The sequence below is a fragment of the Entelurus aequoreus genome, linkage group LG17 (assembly GCF_033978785.1).
Source record: "Entelurus aequoreus isolate RoL-2023_Sb linkage group LG17, RoL_Eaeq_v1.1, whole genome shotgun sequence".
NCBI classification, from domain to species: domain Eukaryota; kingdom Metazoa; phylum Chordata; class Actinopteri; order Syngnathiformes; family Syngnathidae; genus Entelurus; species Entelurus aequoreus.
The window spans coordinates 15,295,703-15,321,576 of NC_084747.1; the positions used below are offsets into that span (position 1 = coordinate 15,295,703).

At 39.7% G+C, this 25,874-nt stretch overlaps 2 protein-coding genes and 1 non-coding gene across 7 annotated transcripts in view; 1 reads left to right on the top strand and 2 right to left on the bottom strand.

The window, feature by feature from the left end:
• Positions 1–7,248, bottom strand: part of LOC133632488 (zinc finger protein 391-like) — a 33,268-nt gene extending 26,020 nt beyond the window's left edge. For all 3 annotated transcript variants that reach the window (XM_062024938.1, XM_062024937.1, XM_062024936.1), the window contains exon 1: positions 6,949–7,248. In XM_062024938.1, coding sequence (XP_061880922.1) covers positions 6,949–7,063 — 115 coding nt within the window. In that variant the 5' untranslated portion in view covers positions 7,064–7,248. The remainder of the gene's footprint in view (positions 1–6,948) is intronic.
• A 2,917-nt stretch (positions 7,249–10,165) lies between these two features.
• LOC133632516 (oocyte zinc finger protein XlCOF6.1-like) lies at positions 10,166–14,905 on the top strand. Of its 3 annotated transcripts, none has more exons than XM_062024984.1 (3): positions 10,166–10,518; positions 11,646–12,005; positions 13,080–14,905. In XM_062024984.1, exons 1-3 carry the CDS (start codon positions 10,404–10,406, stop codon positions 13,082–13,084), a joined length of 480 nt encoding a protein of 159 aa, XP_061880968.1. In that variant the 5' UTR covers positions 10,166–10,403; the 3' UTR covers positions 13,085–14,905. The 3 variants fall into 3 exon arrangements, with proteins under 3 accessions (XP_061880968.1, XP_061880967.1, XP_061880966.1); XM_062024983.1 differs by having other exon boundaries at positions 13,114–14,905; XM_062024982.1 differs by having other exon boundaries at positions 11,646–14,905.
• Positions 14,906–24,086: 9,181 nt separating this feature from the next.
• LOC133633018 (U6 spliceosomal RNA) lies at positions 24,087–24,190 on the bottom strand. Its single transcript, XR_009821755.1, has one exon. It is a non-coding gene; the product is annotated as a U6 spliceosomal RNA (small nuclear RNA).
• Positions 24,191–25,874: the final 1,684 nt, after the last annotated feature.

Here is a 25,874-nt window from a genome sequence, read left to right on the forward strand (position 1 = left end):
CAGTGTTTGTGGGTACTGTGGGACCCCATTTTTATGACTTTCCTAGTTTTTATGAAAATCCTAGCGCCAACACTGATGGAGTTTTGGTGCGTGCAAAACAGCAGCAGGCGGCTGTGGCTTGCGGGCCGGTTCTAATACTAATCAAATATCAATCCGGGGGCTATAGATCATTCATTTGCGGGCCTTGACTTTGACACCCCTGATTTAGGAGATGGTTTCAAACGGAGTTGACCTAACTCGATATACTACAACTCTGTGTCTGGGCTTTTGTCAACATCCATCCATCCATCCATTTTCTACCGCTTGTCCCTTTCGGGGTCGCGGGGGGTGCTGGAGCCTATCTCAGCTGAATTTGGGTGGAAGGCAGGGTACACCCTGGACAAGTCGCCACCTCATCGCAGGGCCAACACAGACAACATTCACACTCACATTCACACACTAGGGCCAATTTAGTGTTGCCAATCAACCTATCCCCAAGGTGCATGTTTTTGGAGGTGGGAGGAAGCCGGAGTACCCGGAGGGAACCCACGCAGTCACGGGGAGAACATGCAAACTCCACACAGAAAGATCCCGAGCCCGGGATTGAACTCAGGACCTTCGTATTGTGAGGCACATGCACTAACTCCTGTTTCACTGTGCTGCCCGCTTTTGTCAACATTTGAAGTTTATTTTTCCTTCATTCAAATCTGCCAGTTATCACATAAAATATCATAAAAGTTGAGATCAAATCAAGTTGTCTTTCAAAATTCAACAACATGGTTGTTTGAAACATTTAGGAATGAGTAAACCTCCACTCCCTTGCAAAATGCTCAAGGTTTCATTCTCTGGTAGCAGCCAGCCCAGCTGGAACACTTCACTCTTCACTCAACACATTCGCCGTAACGTCATCAAAGCTCACAGCATTCGCACACAACGGCAACATTTGGGAAGCAGGATGTGTTGATATGAAAAAAGTAATCAAACAAAGCTTGTTTAGGTTTCACATACAGTATGTATCTCAAAGCACATAATTGTGATGCGTATAAGAACCCTTGAATAAAGTTTGGACCTGAGGCATCCCCAGTTTTTAACCCCAGTAGATGCACTAATAATATTATTAATAATAATATAACAACTATTTTGATGATACATTATTTCGATTTTTATTGTCCACTGATGATAATTCTGCATAAATCAGATACGCTACTTTACAATCTGAAGGGAAACTTGACATATTTATAATCATAATGACAGGTTGTATGATTATTAAAATACACATTCTGGCTATATTGGATTAATTTTGTCGGCATTATTTATTTTTTAAAAACACTAAATCATTTGGGGGTTAAGGGTTATTTAGGGAGCATTTAGCACCCCTAAAAAGGCCAAATGACACCACTGGTTGGAGCTCGTGATGAAACACATTTCTGATGAAACAAAGACCATCCATCCATCCATTTTCTACCGCTTGTCCCTTTTGGGGTCGCGGGGGTTCTGGAGCCTATCTCAGCTGCATTCGGGCGGAAGTCGGTGTAAAACGCATAAAACGTTGGCTACAATAGCCAATCGATGGGAGTGTTTACATGCAAAAGAGGATTATAGAGTAGATACACTATATTGCCAAAAGTCTTTGGCCAGCCATCCAAATTATCAGAATCAGGTGTCTTAATCACTAGGCCCGGCCACAGGTATATAAACTCAAGCACTTAGGCATGGAGTCTGTTTCTACAAACAGTTGTAAAAGAATGGGCCGCTCTCAGGAGCTCAGTCATCTCCAGCGTGGAACTGTCATAGGATGCCACCTGTGCAACAAATCCAGTCGTGAAATGTCCTCGCTCCTAAATATTCCAAAGTTGGCTTTATTATAAGAAAATTGGCTTTATTATAAGAAAATGGAAGAGTTTGGGAACAACAGCAACTCAGCCACGAAGTGGTAGGCCACGTAAACTGACAGAGAGGGGTCAGCGGGTGCTGAAGCGCATAGAGCAAAGAGGTCGCCGACTTTCTGCACAGTCATTTGCTACAGGGCTGGCTTTGGAGGTTGCCAGGAGAACGGTATATGTTGGACTGCATTGTGCCGAGTGTGAAATTTGGTGGAGGAGGAATTATGGTGTGGGGTTGTTTTTCAGGAGTTGTGCCAGTGAAAGGAACTTTGAATGCTCCAGGATACTTAAAACATTTTGGGCAATTCCATGCTCCCAACCTTGTGGGAACAGTTTGGAGCGGGCCCCTTCCTCTTCCAACAAGACTGTGCACCGGTGCACAAAGCAAGGTCCATAAAGGCATGAATGACAGAGTCTGGTGTGGATGAACTTGACTGGCCTGCACAGAGTCCTGACCTGAACCAGATAGAACACCTTTGGGATGAATTAGAACGGAGACTGAGAGCCAGGCCTTCTCGACCAACCATTGATGTGTGACCTCACCAATGCGCTTTTGGAAGAATGGTCGAAAATTTCTATAAAGACACTACGCAACCTTGTGGACAGCCTTCCCAGAAGAGTTGAAGCTGTAATAGCTGCAAAAGGTGGACCGACATCATATTGAACCCTATGGGTTAGGAATGGGATGGCACTTCAAGTTCTTATGTAAGTCAGGGCAGGTGGCCAAATACTTTTGGCAACATAGTGTATCTCAAAGCACATAATTGTGATGCGTATAAGAACTCTTGATTAAAGTTCGGACCTGAGGCATCCCCAGTTTTTAAAGACAGGGGAGGCTTAACCACAAGTAGATTCACTAATAATAATAATGATAATAATATAACAATAATTATGATAATACATTATTTTGATTATTATTGTCCACTGATGATAATCCTGCATACATCAGATAAGATACTTTACAATCTGAAGGGAAACTTGACATATTTATAATCATAATGACAGGTTGTATGATTATTACAATTTGCATTATGGCTATATTCGATTAAATGTGTCTGCATTATTTATTTTAAAAAAAAAAAAACACCAAATAATTTGGGGGTTAAGGGTTATTTAGGGAGCATTTAGCCCCCCTAATAAGGCCACCACTGACACCACTGACAACACAGTTCTGATGAAACAAAGACATAAATATGACAATATTGTGGACTTTCTGATCATGGAGTGCACATAAAACATTGGCTACAGGTTACCCACATATGCGGTCCTCTCCAAGGTTTCTCATAGTCATCCACATTGACGTCCCACTGGGGTGAGTTTTCCTCGCCCGTATGTGGGCTCTGTACCGAGGATGTCGTTGTGGCTTGTACAGCCCTTTGAGACACTTGTGATTTAGGGCTATATAAATAAACATTGATTGATTGATATGTTAATCCCATTTTTAGAAAGTCAACAACCTTATTAAAGTTTTTTTTTCCCATACAAATCTTGACGACAATACAGGCTGCATGTAAAAACCTTGTTATCGTTGTTCAAAAAGGTTGTTTCAACCAATTTAAGTCAATCATTCCTTTTTTAGTGCTTGTAAACTAGTGTGTGTATGCGGGACAGCGATGTCAGGAGTCTAATACTGTACAATAACAATAAGTCATATCAAAGAACAATATGGGGGTCACACAAATAAATTCTAGGCTCAGTGTTCTGGCGAGAAGTGCTCCATATTGGATTTCCTACCTTGCACCTACTCACGCGTATGAATCCAAGGAACGTGTTAAGGTAACCGCAATTAATGTAACTCTTTCATGTGAGTAAATAGTTATACTAACTAACTCTATATTATTGTATTTTGTCATAAGAGTACATATTTCACACTACAAATAATCAAATGTATGATTTGATTAGTTGTTTTTTTTGTTGGGAAACTGAAAGCATCGGATTTTCGACATCGTCACATCCAACCATAACATAATACATTGTACTTGATTGTTTAACAGTTTGCAGTGTAAAATATGTATATTAAATAACAACAAATATTTGTAGCTCTATTTAATGTAACGACTTGTCGAGAGTGGAGGCTGCCTTTCATCCGAGTGCAGCTGGGATAAGCTCCAAGCGGTAGTGAACGGATGGTAAATGGTAAATGGGTTATACTTGTATGGCGCTTTTCTACCCCTTTTTAAGGAGCCCAAAGTGCTTTGACAGTATTTCCACATTCACCCATTCACACACACATTCACACACTGATGGCGGGAGCTGCCATGCAAGGCGCTAACCAGGACCCATCAGGAGCAAGGGTGAAGTGTCTTGCCCAAGGACACAACGGACGTGACTAGGATGGTAGAAGGTGGGGATTGAACCAGAAACCCTCAGATTGCTGGCACGGCCACTCTCCCAACTTCGCCACGCCGTCCCCCATAGATAGATCGGGCGGGGGTCAGCAACCTGCAGCTCTCGAGCCACATGCGACTCTGTAGTGCTGTCCTTTTGGCTCCCTGGAGCTTTTGCTAAAATTTATGAAAATGTAAAAAGATGGGGGAAAACATTTTTTTGGTTTTAATATGGTTTCTGCAGGAGGACAAACGTGACACTTAATTGTTAGAAATCCCACTATTTATATTAAACATGCTTCACTGATGGGAGTATTTGGCGAGCGCCGTTTTGTTTTACTAATTTTGGCGGTCCTTGAACTCACCGTAGTTTGTTTACAGGCACAACTTTCTCCGACGCTGACACGGACATACGTGGTTTATGCCACTCCTTCTTCTTTGTCTCATTTTGTCCACCAAACGTTTTATGCTTTGCGTGAATGCACAAAGGTGAGCTTTGTTGATGTTATTGACTTGTTGGGAGCGCTAAATCCATTGGAGGAAGACAGCCTGAAGTTTCCTTTAAGTTGGACACACACATCTATACTTTTGGCCATTCTAAGTCAGTAATTTCCAGGAGTTATCGCACCCTCTGAAATGCATCCCTTTTACTAATGTTGTCCAACTTTGCAAAATGTGTAGAATAAATATTACATTTTAACATTTCTGTCAACAAAGATTTGCCTCAGCCTGCGACACATAGTCATTTTGATAGTAGGCTAATATAGACACTTGCATCATGTGTTGTCTTCATCATAACACTTATATACGACTTTTAAAGTCATTTTGATGGTAGGATAATATAGCTCACTGGATCGGTTCACAGCCGAGTGTCAAGCGACTGGGATGGGAATCAGCACCTCCAAGTCCGAGTCCATGGTTCTTGCCCGGAAAAGAGTGGAGTGCCATCTCCGGGTTGGGGAGGAGATCTTGCCCCAAGTGGAGGAGTTCAAGTACCTCGGAGTCTTGTTCACGAGTGAGGGAAGAGTGGATCGTGAGATCGACAGGCGGATCGGTGCGGCGTCTTCAGTTATGCGGACTTTGTATCGATCCATTGTGGTGAAGAAGGAGCTGAGCCGGAAGGCAAAGCTCTCAATTTAACGGTCGATCTACGTTCCCATCCTCACCTATGGTCATGAGCTTTGGGTTATGACTGAAAGGCATATTTGCCAACCTTGAGACCTCCGAATTTTCAAGTATTTCTAATATATATATATACATAAATAATCCGTTTATGAATGAGTATATCCGTTCGGCCACCGTGTTCAATGGAGAAGTCTGATCTACAAAATGTGCAGGCAGCATACCCCTTCCCCTTCGAGCTGTCCTGGATGAACTGAAATTATTTTTTCCAATCATTTTGGAACTTGCAAGCGTACTTCTTCTTCTTACTCGTCGTCGCCATGTCTCTTTTTCGTTCTTGTGCTTCGTCTCTGTTATGTTTTTGGACATTACTACTTGCCGTAGTTTGGAAGCAATGCATGATGGGAATCCGGCTGTTGTGTGTCAGTGTATTAACGTGCCAGCTGGAATAAAAACACGCTGAGAAATAGCTCCATGCCTGCCTACTTTATGGGTTATAGATAAACCTATGGATAACGGAGACATATATAATAGTCTCCTTTTCAGGTGAGAGAGGACGCTAAAGGCAGTGCCTTTAAGGCACGCCCCCAATATTGTTGTCCGGGTGGAAATCGGGATAAATTCGGGAGAATGGTTGCCCCGGGAGATTTTCGGGAGGGGCACTGAAATTCGGGAGTCTACAGGGAAAATTGGGAGGGTTGGCAAGTATGCCGAAAGGACAAGATCACGGGTACAAGCGGCCGAAATGAGTTTCCTCCGCCGGGTGGCGGGGCTCTCCCTTAGAGATAGGGTGAGAAGCTCTGCATCCGGGAGAAACTCAAAGTAAAGCCTCCACATGGAGAGGAGCCAGATGAGGTGGTTCGGGCATCTGGTCAGGATGCCACCCGAACGCCTCCCTAGGGAGGTGTTTGGGGCACGTCCGACCGGTAGGAGGCCACGGGGAAGACCCAGGACACGTTGGGAAGACTATGTCTCCCGGCTGGCCTGGGAACGCCTCGGGATCTCCCGGGAGGAGCTGGACAAAGTGGCTGGGTAGAGGGAAGTCTGGGCTTCCCTGCTTAGGCTACTGCCCCCGCGACCCGCCCCTCGGATAAGCAGAAGAAGATAGATGGATAGACACTAACATCGTGTGTTGTCTTCATTAAAACACTTACACAAGGCTTTCATTTTTTTGCGGCTCCAGACAGTTTTATTTTTGGTCCAATATGGCTCATTCAACATTTTGGGTTGCTGACCCCTCGGATAGATTGATTGATTGAAACTTTTATTAGTAGATTGCACAGTACAGTACATATTCCGTACAATTGACCACTAAATGGTAACACCCCAATAAGTTTTTCAACTTGTTTAAGTCGGGGGTCCACGTTAATCAATTCATGGTAAATACATTCATGGATTGGACTGAAGTGAAATCTTTTAATGCACATTTACACTTCCGCATTCCTTGGATTCTTATCCACTTTCTTCATTTGACTTTTGCATCCTTTCATCTCTGATGTGAACTCCACTGCCTTCTTCAAGCTAACAATCATGGCGGCTCTTTGTTTACGTTCTTCAACTAAGTCGGCTAAAATCAAATCGACGCTCTTTTCAGGGCTTGAAATAGCTTTAAAATTATGAAACTTCGAATCACTCACCTTCATCTTTCGTCTTTATCTCCGTTGGTGATTTGCTGGAAGTTGGTGGCGCTGATTCTCTTTCATGTTCTCTTTTAGCGGACGTCGCCATCTTAGCATAGCAGTAGTCGTCCATCTTCTATCACGTCTTCAATCTTCACTTCAGGTAACACCCCGTGGCTCCAAACTCAACTTCCGATACGTGGGCAAGATATATGTGTTGCTATATTTGCTATGAATCTGTTAAATCCTAAATTTGAAACTTCTCCGGAAAACCACTCGGTCCGCCATCTTGGTTTTTTTTTTTTTTTCGCTTTTTGGGATTCGCTGAGCTGTCCGATCGGTTTGCGCATGCGCCAAAAGTCAGTGACTTCTGCATTGTTTCACCCCAGTAAAAGGCATGACAAAAACTGGCTATTTAACACACTTTATTGTGTATATTTCATAAAAGAGCCTTTACTTAATACAACATATATAATAAACTAATAAAAAATAAGTTGCTTTTGTTGTTGCTGTGCTGCTCAATAGTTTTATCACAAAAATATAACCGTGCTATAACATTGCGCCACAAAAATATTTCTATTGGAATATTTACATGATTTACATTTGCAAACATTCACCCATTGCCTTAATTTTTTTTTTGTTACAAACTAATCCATCTTTTGAGAAAATGACATTTGGTCAGTAATGTACCTATTTAATGACAGATGTATTTTCACTGCTAAATATAATAGAGTAAACAAGGTCAGATAGCATATTTTCCAAACCCAGAATGTAGCACTTGTGATCTTCCTTACAGGTGTTTAAACCTGGTCGAAAATAAAATTATCAAAAATTATTCTGTTTGGATCAAAAGATCTGAAAAAAATATCTGAAAAGTTTATTTTCATTTTTATTTTTATTTTATTTTTTATTTTTTTATATATTTATTTATTTATTTATTTTTAAAAAAAATATATATTTTTTTACTTACGTTCTTTAGTTGACAGCATTTTTTTTCTTCAAAAATATCGTAATTTTACTATTGTTTGGAATATATATATATATTTATTCTCATTGATGCTTTTTATTGTTATTCTTATTGTAATATTTTTCTATTTTGTTTCCACTTATACCCCCATTATTTACTTTTTACTTTTAAATTCCATCTCAATTCTGTACACTGCTGCTGGAATTTAAATTTTCCTGAGGGAACTCTCCTGAAGGAATCAATAAAGTACTATCTATCTATCTATCTATCTATCTATCTATCTATCTATCTATCTATCTATCTATCTATCTATCTATCTATCTATCTATCTATCTATCTATCTATCTATCTATCTATCTATCTATCTTAGAGGGCTCATGTCAGCTCAAGACTTAGAAAAACTTGTACATGCCTTTATTACCAGTAGGCTAGACTATTGTAATGGTCTCCTTGCAGGTCTTCCCAAAAAAACTGTCAGGCAGCTACAGCTTGTTCAGAACGCTGCTGCTAGAGTTCTAACAAAGACCAAAAAATGTGAGCACATTACACCAATTCTTAAATCCTTACATTGGCTCCCTGTACATCAGAGAATAGATTTCAAAATCCTCCTGCTCACATATAAATCACTACATGGTCTAGGGCCCAAGTATATCACTGATATGCTCCCACTATATATGCCCTCTAGATCACTAAGATCTTCTGAGACCAATCTGTTAGCGGTTCCAAGAGTAAACTCAAATCAAGGGAGATCATCATTCAGTCACTATGCAACACATAGCTGGAATAAACTTCCTGAAGATGTCAGACTCTCCCCAACTCTCACTACTTTTAAAACTAGACTGAAGACTTTTATGTTCACCTTAGCTTTCAGCTAAATCTTTTAATCTTTTAACTTTTAACGTCTGCACTGTTTTTATTTGTATTGTCTGCATTTTAATTTTGCTTTTATTTTCTTTCATTTCACTTTGTTGTCTGTGAAGCACTTTGAGTCTGCCTTGTGTATGAAAAGCGCTATACAAATAAAGTTGCCTTGCCTTGCCTTGCCTATCTATCTATCTATCTATCTATCTATCTATCTATCTATCTATCTATCTATCTATCTATCTATCTATCTATCTATCTAAACAACGGTACGTATCTGATAACCTCGTGATGTGACGTTACATAAAGCAAAAATAATTGCTATAATTGGAAGAATATATACATATTTAAACACTCATTGTAGCTTTTTCATTACGTTTATTTTGAAATAAAGAAAAGTATATCAGTGATCAACAAATGGTGTTAGTATTGTAAGGAAGTCCATAAAAGAAGCGTTCGACTGAACACGTGACAACCAAAACATCAATGACGTCACACTGCTGACATCTAGTGGCGGTATTGGAAACTGCTTAGGATAAGAGTAAAAGAAAATAGAGGCAGTGCAAATAAGATCGTCCATCCATCCATCCATCCATTTCCTACCGCTTTCCCTTTTGGGGTCGCGGGGGGTGCTGGAGCCTGTCTCAGCTGCATTCGGGCGGAAGGCGGGGTACACCCTGGACAAGTCGCCACCTCATCACAGGGCAAATAAGATCGTCTTTATTGTCAATAATGTAACATAATAACAACACAACATTGTCACAACACTAACACCATTTCTTTATTCCAAAATAAACGTAATGAAAAAGCTACAATGAGTGTTTAAATATGTTTATCTTCTTCCAATTTAAGCAATTATTTTTGCTTTATGTGACGTCACATCACGAGGTTATCAGAAGATACGTACCGTTGTTTCCAAACAATAGTAAAATGACGATATTTTTGAAAAAGAAAATGCTGTCAACTAAGGAACGGAAGTAAAAATAAAATAAAAATAAAAATAAAAATAAAAATAAAAATAAAAATAAAAATAAAAATAAAAATAAAAATAAAAATAAAAATAAAAATCCATCCATCCATCCATTTCCTACCGCTTGTCCCTTTCGGGGTGGCGGGGGGTGCTGGAGCCTATCTCAGCTACATTCGGGCGGAAGGCGGGGAAATAAAAATTAAAATTAAAAATTAAATTAAAATTAAAATTAAAATTAAAATTAAAATTAAAATTAAAATTAAAATTAAAATTAAAATTAAAATTAAAATTAAAATTAAAATCCATCCATCCATTTTCTACCGCTTGTCCCTTTCGGGGTGGCGGAGGGGGGGGGGGGGGGTGCTGGAGCCTATCTCAGTTGCATTCGGGCGAAAGGCGGGGGAGAAAAAAAAACAAAAAACTAAGGAACGGAAGTTGCTGGTCTCCCGCGCATGCGCAAAGTGATTGAGCAGTGGCAAAGCGAAAAGACCAAGATGGCGGACTGAGCGACGTGGCTTTCCAAAAACGTTTCACATTTACTATCTTACAGCCATATAGATTCAAATGTAACATCATATACCTTAAGATTGGCCTTTTCCCAAAGCCGGCGAAATGGAAGTTGACGTTGGAGCGATGTAGTGCTATCTGAAATGAAGATCGAAGACGTGATAGAAGATGGACGACTACTGCATGATGGCGACGTCCTTTAAAAGAGAACATGAAAGAGAATCAGCGCCACCAACTTCCAGAAAATCACTTACGGATAAAAGGACGAAAACTGCGGACGAAGGTGAGCGGGGTGAAGTGATTTTGGAGGCTATCGTGAGCCCTGAAAAGAGTGATGATGAGACATGATTGTTGAAGAATGTAAAGAAAGAGCCGCCATGATTGTTAGCTTGAAGAAGGCAGTGGAGTTCACATCAGAGGAGATGAAAGAATGTTTAGCTGTTGTTACAAAGCAAAATATATTTTGGATCGATAAATATTAGGTACTTAAAATATGTATTGTGAAAAAGCAATTTTCTTAATGTGCAAATAGTCAAATCTCAATTATATGTTTTGATAACTGAACTATTTACTATTACAGTACAGTATTACCACTACATGACTATTTAAAGTTAAAGTACCAATGATTGTCACACACACACTAAGTGTGACGAAATTATTCTCCGCATTTGACCCATCACCCTTGATCACCCCATGGAAGTGAGGGGAGCAGTGGGCAGCAGCGGTGGCCGCGCCCGGGAATCATTTTTGGTGATTTAACCCCCAATTCCAACCCTTGATGCTGAGTGGAGGTATTGGGTCCCATTTTTATAGTCTTTGGTATGACTCGGCCGGGGTTTCAACTCACAACCTACCGATCTCAGGGCGGACACTCTAACCACCAGGTCACTGAGTAGGTAAAGTATTTAAAGTAGTACCTCCGTTTTTGTTAGTAATCTGAACAAAAGCTTTTGTTGAAAACCAAATCGTTAAAAAACCGTAAACAATGTCTCCATAAAACCATGATCATTTTGGCCACGGTAACAGTGATAAGAAATGTTCATGTTGTTACATCCCTGATATAGTGTTAGGAAAAGTATTGTGATGTATCGCAATATCAATTTGTTTCCCCCCGCTGGTTTGTAATATCATAATGTCCGTCAAAACAGGTGTTTTCTGTGACTGTAGCTCCACTTGTCCAAGCCAAGTCATGTAAACATTGATCCACCATTCTGGCAAGGCACTAAATGAATGGCCATGAAACACTACACACACACACACACACACACACACACACACACACACACACACACACACACACACACACACACACACACACAGTACACAGAACAATTAGTTGAGCGAGTTCAAGGAGAAACATCTCATGGATCACATGAGCTAAAGTATGTCTGTCTTGTTTGTGTCCTGCAGACATCCAGCAGATGATTGGTCATCCAGAAGAACTTCCCCCTCGGTCAGAGGGGAGCTCCACTTTGAAGCAGGAGACTCCACAGCCACCCCACATTAAAAAGGAAGAGGAGGAACTCTGGATCACTCAGGAGGGAGAGTGTCTTCTAGGACCACAGGAAGCTGATCTCACCAAGTTGCCACTGACTATTGTTTCTGTGAAGATTGAAGATGAAGAGAAACCACAAGCGAACAACATTTCAGCTCCACTATCAGATAGTGAGGTTGAAGACGGGGTTGAAGTAACTTTGAGCAGCGATACAGACTCTAAAGGTGATATAGAGACCGACCGCAAATACTCTGACTCTTCGAAAAAGAAGCAAGGTAAAAATTGTTTGACGCGCTCAGTTTGTTCGAAAGCCTTTAGTAGAAAGAGCAATTTGACTCAACACGTGAAAACACACATAGGACAAAAAACATTTGATTGTTCAGTTTGCGATAAAAGCTTCCCCCAAAAGAGCAATCTGACCGATCACATGAGAACACACACAGGAGAAAAACCCTTTATTTGTTCAGTTTGTGCTAAAAGCTTTACTATAAAAAATAATTTGACTCAACACATGAGAACACACACAGGAGAAAAACCATTTACCTGTTCAGTTTGTGGTAAGAGCTTTTCTCAAAAAAATAATTTAACTCAACACATGAGAACACACACGGGAGAAAAACAATTCCATTGCTTAGATTGTGGTAAAAGCTTTACTAAAAAGTGCCATTTGACTCAACACACGGGTACACACACTGGACTAAAACCATTTAGTTGCTCAGTTTGTGGTAAAAGCTTTTCTCGTAACGGCGATTTGACTCAACACACGAGAACACACACAGGTGAAAAACCACTGAATTGTGTAGTTTGTAGTAAAAGTTTTTCTCGAAACAGCGATTTGACTCAACACATGCGAACGCACACAGGAGAAAAACCATTTAACTGTTTAGTTTGTGGGAAAAGCTTTTCCCAGAAGAACAGTTTAACGGAACACATAAGAACACACACAGGAGAAAAACCATTTAATTGCTCAGTTTGTTGTAAAAGCTTTATTAAAAAGTGTAGTTTGGTTCGACACAAGAGAACACACATTGGAGAAAATGCATTTAGTCGTTCAGTTTGTGGTAAGAGCTTCTCTCCAAAAAATAATTTGACTCAACACATAAGAACACACACGGGAGAATAATCAATTAGCTGTTTAATTTGTGGTATGTTGCTCATATATTGCCACATTTTCCCAAACCTCAAAATAAGTTCACCGCTCACAAATATGTGAAGGCTTCGTACAAAGTAGGATTGATTATCTGGAGCATAATCTTATCTCCTCATGACCCCATGTCTTCCGCGTGTATGAAACGTCCCTGAATAGCAAAATAGATGATGCTTGTAGTGCTTGGTTACTCCTTCTTCAGATTAGACAGACCTGAGGAATTGTGTCTTCTTCAGTGATGCTTTCACCGCCTCCAGAACACCTGACTTTGAACGCCAACAACATGAATCGATCTGCCTGAAACTACACCTTCCAGGTCGCCTGGGGTTCATGTTTTGTGTCTACAGACCAACACAGAATCTCTCCAACATGCAGTCCAAAAGCAGCCAAGTTCTCTCAACCATGAAAATCTGTCCCAAAAATGTTCTTCTGGCACTTTAAAGACTAAAGGCCCTGATGGGATCTCAGCAACTGTACATAAAAACTGTGTGCTGGAGATTGCCCCAGTACTTGCCAAGATCTTCCAGATTTTCCTGGATACAAAGACAGTTCAATCCTTCTGGATATGTGCCCATATGATTGATAGTGTACCTAAGATGGGGAAAAAACGAACTCTATTGAACTACAAGCTAATATCCCTGCTACCTATTACATCCAAAGCATAATATGGGTCCACATTCACAAACACCTCGATAAACATCAAATTTAATCTGATAACAAGTACGGACTATGTGAGAAGCCATCTACAATTTACATGTTTTCTTATGTCACCCAGTGGTGGAACAATGCTCTCAACACGCAACAAAAATTGGAGTACTTGTCTTAGATATAAATAAAGTTTTTGATCGTGTAAGGCACTGCGGCTTCCTGACAAAACTGACCTCATATGGTATCCAAAGAGACCGACATGGTTAGGTACCATCTTTCTTAACAGACACCAGTCTGTCCTACTGGATGATTCCACTTCTTTAGCACTGCCTCCTCTCTGCTGGTGGATCACATCCTTAGTTTTGTGTTTGTTTAAAAAAAAAAATCCTTTATGACGGACTATATTAGGAAATCTGAAATAGTTTTTACTAAAACCCCTATTAGAAATATTTCCACAGATGTGAAGAATGCATGTTTGATTGATTGATTGAAACTTTTATTAGTAGATTGCACAGTACAGTACATATTCCGTACAATTGACCACTAAATGGTAACACCCGAACACGTTTTTCAACTTGTTAACACGTTAATCAATTCATGTATGCAACATTTTCATTCTGCTTTAATTTGACTTCTTGCAAGGAATGCGCTTCTTTGCGCAAATTATTCTCGAGTCTTGAAGCCAATACTGAACATTCTTAACCAATTTTTGTTAAAAAACAAACAAACACACAATATACTTTATTTGACAGAAGAAACATCAATTATTAATGTGGATTGTGAGGAGCCATATCTTTGTTATTCAAGTGTTTAAATATGTTTTTCTTCCATTTTATGGAATTATTTTGGTTTATGTGACATCACGTGGATTCACTTCCTGTTGTATGTAGCCACGTCATGTATGGATCTTCATTTTTACCTTTACTGTATAGTAGTTGTGTTTTAATATCTTGCCTTATTATCTGAAAAGTAATGATTGTCTGGCAACTACTGAAGTTAATTTCCTGTTAACACATTTTGAAAATTAATAGAAGTTTTTTATTTTTATGACACATTGTTGATGTTTTGTAAGACATGGTGTTTTGTATTGCTTTGTTATTGAAGTAAAACAAAAAAGTTCATATTTACATTTCATTGTGCACAATTTAATATCTTAGTTGCTCGGACAGTAATTTTAGATTAGGCTGTGATGTTTTTAATGGGGAAAGACGTCAATGTGTCTTGTATTCATGTTTGCATTTAAGATAGCTAGCGATTAGCGTGGTAGCTGCTAGCTAGCGACGTTATGGACATTAGCTGCTTGCTAGCATTCAGCATATTAGCTTTTTTCTCCAAGAAATGAGCAGCATTACCAGTCTGTGAGTTCATCCAAATCCAGTTACAATCACGGTTTTACGAAAAATTTTTATTCTAAATGGTAATTGTGACCTTCGGGAGTTTTCAAGGAACTTTAATGTCACACAAGCACACGTGATGGCACAAAATGTACTACAGCAAGAACAATGGTATGAACATGATCATTTAAATAGAGTATAATATATAGAGTACAGGTCAAAAGTTTGAGCACACCTTCTCATTCAATGTATTTTCTTTATTTTCATGACTATTTACATTGTAGATTGTCACTGAAGGCATCAAAACTATGAATGAACACGTGGAGTTATGTACTTAACAAAAAAAGTTGAAATAACTGAAAACATGTTTTGTATTCTAGTTCCTTCAAAATAGCCACCCTTTGCTCTGATTACTGCTTTGCACACTCTTGGCATTCTCTCGATGACCTTCAAGAGGTAGTCACCTGAAATGGTTTTCACTTCACAGGTGTCATAGTTTTGATGCCTTCAGTGACAATCTACAATGTAAATAGTCATGAAAATAAAGAAAACACATTGAAATGAGAATGTGTATCCAAACTTTTGGCCTGTACTGTATACTGTGCACGTTAATATGAATCTTATGAGAATAAATATAAAAATAGAATGTAAAAACAATGACAGCAAACCAAATACAAGACCAGTTCAGTGCAGTTGGGACACGTGTGCAAGGCAGAAGGGGTCTTAATACATATTTTTTTCTACATTTAAAACACTTCCTTGTGGTGTATAAAACATGTAATCGTGGTTCTATACTCAACATTTTGCTGCAAAGACCTTTATCTGAAAACAAGCCGTTTTGAGACGCGAGGTTGCAAGATGCAAATTTACCCCTCGTCACACTGCAGCCATGTTTGTAGTTTTAGAGAGAAGCTTCCCGCAAGGTACTGGGGGGAAAAAAGTATCTTACTTTACTACAATTATATTCATCTGCCCGGGAGTCTGTGCTGAGCAGCTGGCTGCCATCTTTAGCTCATCACTGGAACTGTGCCAGGTGCCCTCGCTTGCTTCAAAGCCTCCACCATCATCCCAGTCCCAAAGAAACCTGCCATCACCGGACTCAATGGAATCTATGGCCGTGAAGTCCTTTAGGAGACTGGCGTTGTGCCACCTGAAGGACATCACATCTCCCCTGCTGGACATTGAGCAAACAGATCAGTGGAGAACGCAGTCAACATGGGACTAAACCACATCCTGCATCACCTCGACTCCGCTGTCTGGTTTGGCTCGGCAACCAAGCTGGACAGATACCGACTGCCACGGACAATTAGGACTGCAGAAAAGATCTTCGGTGTCGACCTTCCACCCCATCCAGGACTTATACCGGTCCAGGGTCAGGAAAAGGGGAGGTAACATCACTGAAGGCACCTCCCACCCTGGTCAAAAACGGCTCAAACTCGTCCTCTTTGGCAGGCGATACAAAATCGCAGTCCTTCTCAAATACTGGTGTGGTGGAATTTCTGACCTTTGTACCATATTTTGTGTCTGTCAAAGTCCGGAAAGAGAGCAAGGTCGAAAAGCATTAAGGAGGACACTACAGAAGTGGAATGTCTGCTCGTTTCTCTTTTTTCTATTCTGTAACATTGGAAGAGCAAATGTGGCTTAGAGTTGAACGTACGGTCGGACTGACCATTGTACAAAATGTTTTGATGGTTTGTTATGGCTAAGGGATTCAAGGATGTTGCAGAACAAACAGGTCCAAAACAACTGGACCTTGACCCACCAGGGAGACAGATAAATAACCAAGTAGACCAAGTCTATGTATGATTCGCATGATTCTCGATTCATCCAACGTCTCCGTTAACTCATTCTCTTTCTATGCCACATCAATGTGGAATGCGCTCCCAACAGGTATAAAAGAAAGGGCATCTCTATCCTCCTTCAAAACCGCAATAAAAGTTCACCTCCAGGCAGCTACAACCCCAAACTAACACCCTCCCCGGATTGCTAATAATCAAATGTAAACAATCAAATGCAGATACTTTTTCTTTTTGTTATGCCTTCTGATCTCTCTCTCTCTCTCTATGTCCACTACTTGCTGTCCATATCCAACCCACCCCCCCCCCCACCTCCACACCCCTGATTGTAAATAATGTAAATAATTCAATGTGATTATCTTGTGTGATGACTGTATTATGATGATAGTATATATGATAGTATATATCTGTATCATGAATCAACTTAAACAAATTGAAAAACTTATTCGGGTGTTACCATTTAGTGGTCAATTGTACGGAATATGTACTTCACTGTGCAACCTACTAATAAAAGTCTCAATCAATCAATCAATCAAATGTTTGCATGGCAATTCAATCCAACCTTGTACCATTTGATTATGGGTAAATAAAACTTTTGTACTAAATTCACTTTTGTTGCTGTTTAAGATTCGGACATTCCACCACACTGGGGGTGGGGTGGGGGGGGGGGGTGCATGGTGCATGGTACCTTGGGGAACATACTTTATGTGCCGTACCAGAATATGATGAAGCCTATGTAGCGCTTGGCTTCAGTGTAACCATGGTGGGAGACGAGGAAAGACCAGTGTGTTGTTTCCTTTAATGTTAATAAGCGTACAATGTTATGCAGAGATATAGTTATAGCAATTTTATCCACAATTTATACTATTTACAGTCATGGTGGCGAGTGGGGCGCAAAATATTTACTACTTCCAGAAATTGTACAGTAAGTGATTTATGAATGAAAATATGTAGGTCATTTATCAACTAAAATACAAGCTAAACATTGACACGTACTGTACACGCATCAATCAATCAAAATGTATTTATATAGCAATTATCACAATTGTTTAAGAGCAGCTGGTTAAAAAAAATGGACGGATGCCTCAAAGGGCTTCACAAAGTCACGACGACGAAAGGGTGTGTGTCCACAAAATCTGTATTGGTTGTACCCACACCTATATCTGTGTCGTGTGGGGTTGTCTGTGTTCCTGCACAAAGAAAAGAGAAACTGTTTGGCCTACTTTCACTGCGAGTGGTACGATACTTTACAAACCTTTACTTCTGATATGCGGCTGGAGGGTCTTTATGGAAAGCTGTGTCCCAACGGAGCAAGTCTTTGCAGATTGTGTCTGGCAGCCTTTATCACAAGATGTCTGCTGGCTTGTTACGGCTCTCTGTGGAAACAGAGAGCCTTTAAATGTGTGCAGCTAGCTGTTGGATATCTTTTTTCAGTCTGTTGTGGCCAGTGCTCTGCACTTTGCAGTGGTTTGCATACACGCTTCGCTTTGTTTTGACACACAATACGGCGGACGTTGTCGGATGACGTCATCGGAAAACCTATCTATTGTGTGTAGAATTTTTAGGAAAAATATGAGTATATTCCATTTTGGAATAAGGCTGTAACATGAGAAAATGTTGGAAAGGTGAAGTGCTGTGAATTTTTTCCGAATGCACTGTGTGATCCAGTTCAAGAAACGGTTCAAACACATTTACAAAGTACAAATAAAAACAATCCTGATAAACGCTTATTGAAAATTAAATAATCTTAGTCATCTCATTATGTGAATCACAATTCAGCTATGAGAACTGTTGCGTTATTCTTTGATTTAAATTGTGTTGCAAATTGAGAACAAGAAGTGAACAAACGTGTTAGTAATTGCTACGCATTGATTGAAACTTTTATTAGTAGATTGCACAGTACAGTACATATTCCGTACAATTGACCACTAAATGGTAACACCCGAATACATTTTTCAACTTGTTTAAGTCGGGGTCCACGTTAATCAGTTCATGGTAGTGGAAAGGGGGTAGGAATAAATCAAATCTGCTTCTTCCTACTCCTTTTTTGGACATGGTGTAAATGACAAATTGGAAACATGTCATGTGTCATCTTGTAAATATATGCATATTCGAAAAAAACAACATTTTATAGCTAATCTGAAAAAAAGTATGTCCACAACGTAGTCTAAATTAAACGGTAACAAGAAGTATTAAAAGCCTCAAACCCAAAGATTTTACACACTTTAGTGGAACATCAAAATGCCTGATAAATTAAGTATTAAACGTTTGTTTACCTAAACTTAAACAAGAATATCTCGTTACCACTGATGCCGGTAGCGCGTTACTTAGTAACGCGTTAGTCTAATATGAAGTCTTTTTTCATTAACGACAAATCTAACGCGTTACTATTTCCAAACCAGTAGTCAGATTAAAGATGATTTAATCCAAGTCACTGTACGTTACTATTTTTTAATTTTCCCTCGTAAAAATAAGTTTTTTTTCTTCTTGCCGTCTTGGAAAGTGACGTCACGTAAGCGACAAGTCACGTTTTTAGCATGAGGATGACACACGTGTGCGACACCGAAGTAAACAACAATGGAGGGCGGAGAGAGAAGCGCGTTTTCAAGTTGGAAATACAGTCATTATTTGGAGTTAAAGAAGTTGGTCGGGCAGTACGTTGTCGAGGAAATGCTGCCCTTAAGCACAGTTGACTCGCCCTCGTTTCATGCCATAATAAACAAGATCCTCACTATGATCAACGCGGACTTGCCTCACAGAACATCCTTTTTGTCTTACCTGGAGATGGAGTATGAACAGATGGAGAGCAACCTGAAAGCCGCACTGAATGAGGAATAGACTGTCTGACAAGAGGTTTGAGAGGCTTTTGTTAATGAGGTACAACCACTGGTTTACTCGCCCCACGCCACTGTTTGACTCATAACTTGATTATTAAAAACAGAACAATTAGAGCTAACATGTGGTGTTATACTCTGTTTTGTAAAATCACACCTAGCTGCTCTGATGTTGTGAACAACAGGTTCAGTGTTCATAAGAAAAGTGAAACATAATTTAATAGTTACATTAGGGCTGGGCGATATATCGCTAAACTCGATATATCGCGGGTTTGTCTCTGTGCGATATAGAAAATGACTATATCGTGATATTGGAGTATACGTTCTCACGCAGTTGCTTTTATCTGTGGGAATTACACTGCATGCGTTCTTCACTCTTTCTTGCCTCTCCTTCTCACAGAGACAAAACAAGCGCACCTTCTTACATACGTCACATACTACAACGTCATACGCCCTCGCGGAGCATAGAGGTAGCGGCATGGGTAACGTTAGCTGTGTTGCGAGTGTTAATACGAGAGAAAGAAGGTGCAAATCTGGTAACAAATGAAGGAAGATTTAATTCCCAAGAAAAACAGCAGGGGGTCCATCGTCTGGCGGTGGTTTGGCTTCAAGTGGGAATATGTCGAACAGACAACCTTAATTTGTCAAGTGTGGGGCAAAAGTTGCTACAAAAAGTAGCATTACTGCTAATATGTAGCATCATTTGAAAAGTCACCTGCTAGAGAATGAAGAGTGCTTGACACTCCGCATGTCAACATCTCCTTTCAGTGCCACACCCACAAAATGCCGAGGCAACCATTTCCAGATCAACACCGTATAAAAAAAAATAGTCAACAACAGAAGGAGATAACGTCCGCAGGAACCTACCACATAGCGAAGGACATACACTATTTGATTTCCTATTATGCAGCTCATTTTTATTTGACACTTATTGAAATATCTTGTGTGACATCATGCACAAAAGTGCACTTTATTTGTTTTAAACTATTTTAGTGATTTTCTGTACAAAAAGTGTACTTTAATTTAGTGTTGTTTTGATATGTCATCTTAGTGACATCATGCACAAAAGTGCACTAATAGCTGGTTTTAAAATGTCTCTGACAATCTTGCACTTTCTGTTTTGAAATGACATGAATGTTTGTGCCACTGCTTAATAACTGTTTAATAAATACAGTTGTGGTAAATTGACTTAGTTGTGATTTCCCTCTCCGCATGAAAGTTTAAAATGAGCATATATTAATGCAGTATGAACAAGAATGTTTTAATGTAGACACATAGAATCATCATACTGCTGTGATTATATGCATCAAGTGTTCATTCAAGGCTAAGGCAAAATATGGAGATATATATCGGACATGGCCTAAAAATATCGAGATATTAAAAAATGCCATATCGCCCAGCCCTAAGTTACATGTATATTTGTAGGTTTTGCCAGTCAGGTAAAAAAGACAGTATTTATTTTATTTTATTTTATAAAAAAAAAATTTTTTTATGTCAACTGCTGTAAAGAAAAACTGATTATTTTTTTATATATAGATAAAACAAGTATTTATGTCCAGTAAAGAAAGACTGTCATTTTTTTTTTTAATATGTAAAACAACTATTTATGTTAAGTGCAGTTGTTGATGTTAAATAAAGTGATTATTGGCAAAACCGCCTTGTCATTTTTTTATGTTGAGGCGACAGGGGGTAATGTCGGTACCATGAATTGATTAACTTGGACCCCGACTTAAACAAGTTGAAAAACTTATTGGGATGTTACCATTTAGTGGTCAATTGTACGGAATATGTGCAATACTGTGCAATCTACTAATAAAAGTTTCAATCAATCAATGCTGAATGTAACTAATAAAGTAACTTGTAATCTAACTTAGTTAATTTTAAAATCAACTAATCAGTAAAGTAACTCATTTACTTTCTAAAGGAGTAATCATTAGTCATTAATCAGATTAGTTGTTCAAGGTAACTGTGGCAACACTGCTCGTTTCCAACTCCAATGCTTCTTCGACCCAAGTTTGTAAACAATAAACCAAAGCTAAGTTATGTAGCTAACGTAATAACTTTTGATATAACATTTTTTTGCATAGACTGCTCTGCAATTAAAAGTAGTGTTTATGAACAACATTATTTATATTGCTAGAGGTCGGTAAGTCTGCTTACTTTAAAAGGAGCTAACATTTCTAACTTCCTGTCATTACTTACCGTGTCATCGTCTCCTCCACTGCCATAAATAGTCGGCACCGACCCGGGCATTAAAATGAGTTTTCCTGAGAACCCGTCCTGATACTGGCCCAGGTTGGAGAAGCAGCAATCTTCGAAGTGGTTCGCACACACGAAGAGATACTTCTTCACAATTAAAGGCACATTGCCACGAAACACAAAAGTTAGCCAGGCTCTTTTTACCTTTTCCGACGAGGCAGAAAGTGTTGTGTATAGCGACCTGTGTTGGTTCACGCAACCAATGACGGAACATTTTCGTTCTACTTGTCTTCGTATCTTGGGCATTTTGGCCCAAGCACTGTAATGCTGAAAATGGCTCCAGCAAAAGCGGTTCACGCATGCGCGAATGTACGTCACTTCCGTCGACTTGTTTTACGGCACTGGCCGCCGTCGGCATAGAGATCTTATAAGGGTACGCAGCATCGAGCCCTACTGCCTACTGGCGCTGACGAGACGCAGGGCCGCCATCTTGGAGTGGTGATCCGCTCCACTCAGTGCAATTCATTTGGCAGGAGCAATTAACTGTCAGCTCATTTAATTAATCTTACCTCACTGAATACCACTGAATTTCAAGCGGTTTTTTGTCATACGTGTAGCTATGATAAAGGACACATGTTTTGGCGTGTTTACTATTCATAGTTTGCTTAATAGTAATAGAATATTCTTATATGCTATAAATGACCAGACGTCCGAGATCAAAACTGGGAATATAATCCCAGAGAAGGGGGAAAAAAACGGTCAGCTATTTTTAAATTCAAGAAACAATATGATTAGGTTATATATACATGCGTATATCCTACATAAACAATGTATGAATACATTAGATACCGGTATCTATATATCTTATAGGGACCTATAGACTGTATCTCTGTTGCTGCAGCAGCAGAGAGTTTATTCTGTTTGATTGATTGATTGATTGACTGATTGAAACTTTTATTATTAGATTGCACATTACAGTACATATTCCGTACAATTGACCACTAAATGGTAACACCCGAATAATTTTTTTAACTTGTTTAAGTCGGGGTCCACTTAAATTGACTGTCTTGACACTTTGTATTGATATTTTGTATTACATTCTTCCCTTAAATGATCATGTTTACAGTGATTGTTTTATATGTATTTTTTATGTATGTCGCTTTGGATAAAAGTGTCTGCCAAATACTTAAACATAAACATATGTAAACACCTGAAAGTCTTTATATCAGCTAAAACCATACTTGCCAACCTTGAAACCTCCGAATTCGGGAGATTGGTGGGGGCGGGGGGATTAGGTGGGCAGTGTCGGGGTGGGCGGGGCCGGGGGTGGGGTTAAGGGGGAGAAGTATATTTAGAATTAAGTTAAATTCAGGTATTTCTTATATATATGTATATATATATATATATATATATATATATATATATATATATATATATATATATATATATATATATATATATATATATATATATATATATATATACAGTATATATATATATATATATATATATATATATATATATATATATATATATATATATATATAATGTATTTTATTATATATATATACATATAAATAAAATAAATACTTGAATTTCAGTGTTCATTTATTTACACATATACACACATAACACTCCTTGTTGTATTTGAAAGTGCAATGCTTTGCAGCCAGTAGCACAGCCTTTGAAGGAGCATAGGTATGGGCAGGGTAATATACTGGGTTGGAGTCAATAACCAGGCGAGGTGATGAAGTTAGGTCTCTTTACTTCATACTTCAGAACCGACTCCCACACTTGCCGTCAGGGTGCGCAGTACAACGTAAACCGTCGGCCAACCAAAAAGTAACCACAGAACACTATACCCAACATTCACCAGGAGATGGCAACAAACAACTTAGATCACTCTATTATAGGCAGCATCTGTGAAATTTCATTTGCAGGAAAGGAGTGAGTTTAGAGTTGAATTGTCCATCCTCGTTCTATTCTCTGACTGTCACTCGTCGTCGCCATGACTGTCTCTTCTTCGTCTCTTCTTTGTCTCCTTCTTGTGGTGTGTGCAGTTGTGCACTCTCCAAAAGTCGTAGATGTTATAACGTGACTGGGCCGGCACGCTGTTTATATGGAGAAAAAGTGGACGCGACGACAGGCTGTCCTCACTCAGGTCCGCACGACCTGGAGGGGGCGTGCCTTAAGTCCGGCTGGAAATCGGGAGAAATTCGGGAGAATGGTTGTCCCGGGAGATTTTCGGGAGAGGCGATGAAATTCGGGAATCTCCCGGAAAATTCGGGAGGGTTGGCAAGTTTGGTGTCTCATGCACTGTAATGTCAGTGTCTCATACCCTGGATGTTTTTTTTTTAATCTCAGAATTAGTGTAAAGAAATACTATATTCTAATAGAAAAAATTTGGAAACGCTTCACAAATTTGCGTGTCATCCTTGCAGGGGCCATGCTAATCTTCTCTGTACCGTTCCAATTTTAGTATGTGTGTTACCTAAGCAACACATTTTAGGAGAGTGGCACAATAAGTATAATAATACTGTTTTTTTAATGTACGTTACAAACACGGTGGCAGTGTTACGACATTTTCACCATAGAAATAAAGAATTTATTGTTCATTGTTCTTTAGCTTCATATTTCAGATCATGTTTTTGTTTATGTGGAATCACGACCAGCAATGCTAAGAAACTCTGTTCCAAGTTCTAAATTAGAGCTGTCTGATTCGCTCTCACTGAGCCGTTGGACAAAGCTTCGAATTAACATAACAGACCTGTGATTGGTCCAGCCCCTCTTGAGTCCGCCCCATAAAGGTTGTGTTGTCACGCCAATTTTCTTCCCCCTACAACCCCCCCCCCAACAACCCCCCCCCCCCATTTACTTCCGGGGCTGCGTCCAATAAAATCACAAAGTTGCCGGGGGTCCTTAACCGGGATTTGGGAAGTGAGTCACATTGACGGTTGGCAAACGCTGGACTGTGAATGGGCAGGAGATGGCAGGCGCAAGTGACGGATCAGGAAGTGAGATGGGAGGAATTGAAACAGATGGCGGGAGGGGAGATGACTGGAATTTGGTAGGGGAAAAAAACAAGAGAAAGCGTAAAAAACAGAAACAGCAAGCGGATAGAGTCAACTTAGAAGGAACGGATAGTGAGGGAAGTGGTACACCAATAGCAAGTCAGAGTGAGGAATATAAAATTATCATCAAACTTTCTCAAGACGGTGCGTCGTTCGGTGAGTGGAACCCAATTCTGTTGACAAAAGCGATACATAAGTTTTTGGGTGAAGTAAAGAATGCCAAAGTGTTGCGGAATGGTTCATTGTTGATATTCTGTAAAAATAGTATGCAACAAGGAAAGGCCATAAGACTGGACAAGATTGATGGTAAAAAAATGCAGTGCTCAATACCTGAGGATAGGAAGAAGTCGACTAGGGGAGTCATCTCAGGTATACCTACGGTTGTGTCAGTTGACCAGATTAAAGATAATGTGGTGGGTGCAAAGGTTTTGGAAGCCAGGCGGCTGAAAGCGACCAGAAATGGAGAGAAGTGTGATAGCTTGTCAGTGTTGGTTACATTTGATGAGCCCAAGTTGCCGAGCAAAATTTATATAGGATATATGAGCTATGAGGTGAGACCATATGTTCCGCCACCACTGCGATGCTTTAAATGTCAAAAGTATGGTCATGTAGCAGCAATTTGCAAAGGCAAGCAAAGATGCGGTAGATGTGCAGGTGAGCATGAGTACGGTAAATGTGAAGTAGGGGCTAAGCTAAAATGTTGCAACTGTGGAGGAGAGCATACTTCTGCGTATCGAGGGTGTGAAATGAGCAAAAAAGCGGCTGAGGTACAGAGAGTCAAAAGCTCCCAGGGAATTTCATATGCAGAGGCGGTGAAGAAAGTAAAGCAAGCAGACGCCCCTAAACCAGTGGCAGAAGAAACAACACAGCACAGTGACAGCAGACCTTGTGGAGGATGTGCTAAGCCAGACATAAAGGAGGATATGCTGAGTGTAGGCAAGAATGAATTTGTACTGTTTATGGTTGAGGTGATCAACTGTTCGGCACAAACAAGCAGGAAAACTGAAAAGATTAAGATCATTGTGAGAGCAGCTGAGAAATATCTTGGACTGGAGGGGATAAGCTGGGAAGCAGTAGAGGACATGTTAGCTAGAGAAACACCTAACTCTCAGACA

Excerpts from the sequence above, each read along its gene's own strand:
- LOC133632516 (XM_062024982.1), top strand. The coding sequence starts at position 10,404 with ATGGACGACTACTGCATGATGGCGACGTCCTTTAAAAGAGAACATGAA. Across the intron at positions 10,519-11,645 it reads GACGAAAACTGCGGACGAAG|ACATCCAGCAGATGATTGGT; the intron begins GTGAGCGGGGTG and ends TGTGTCCTGCAG.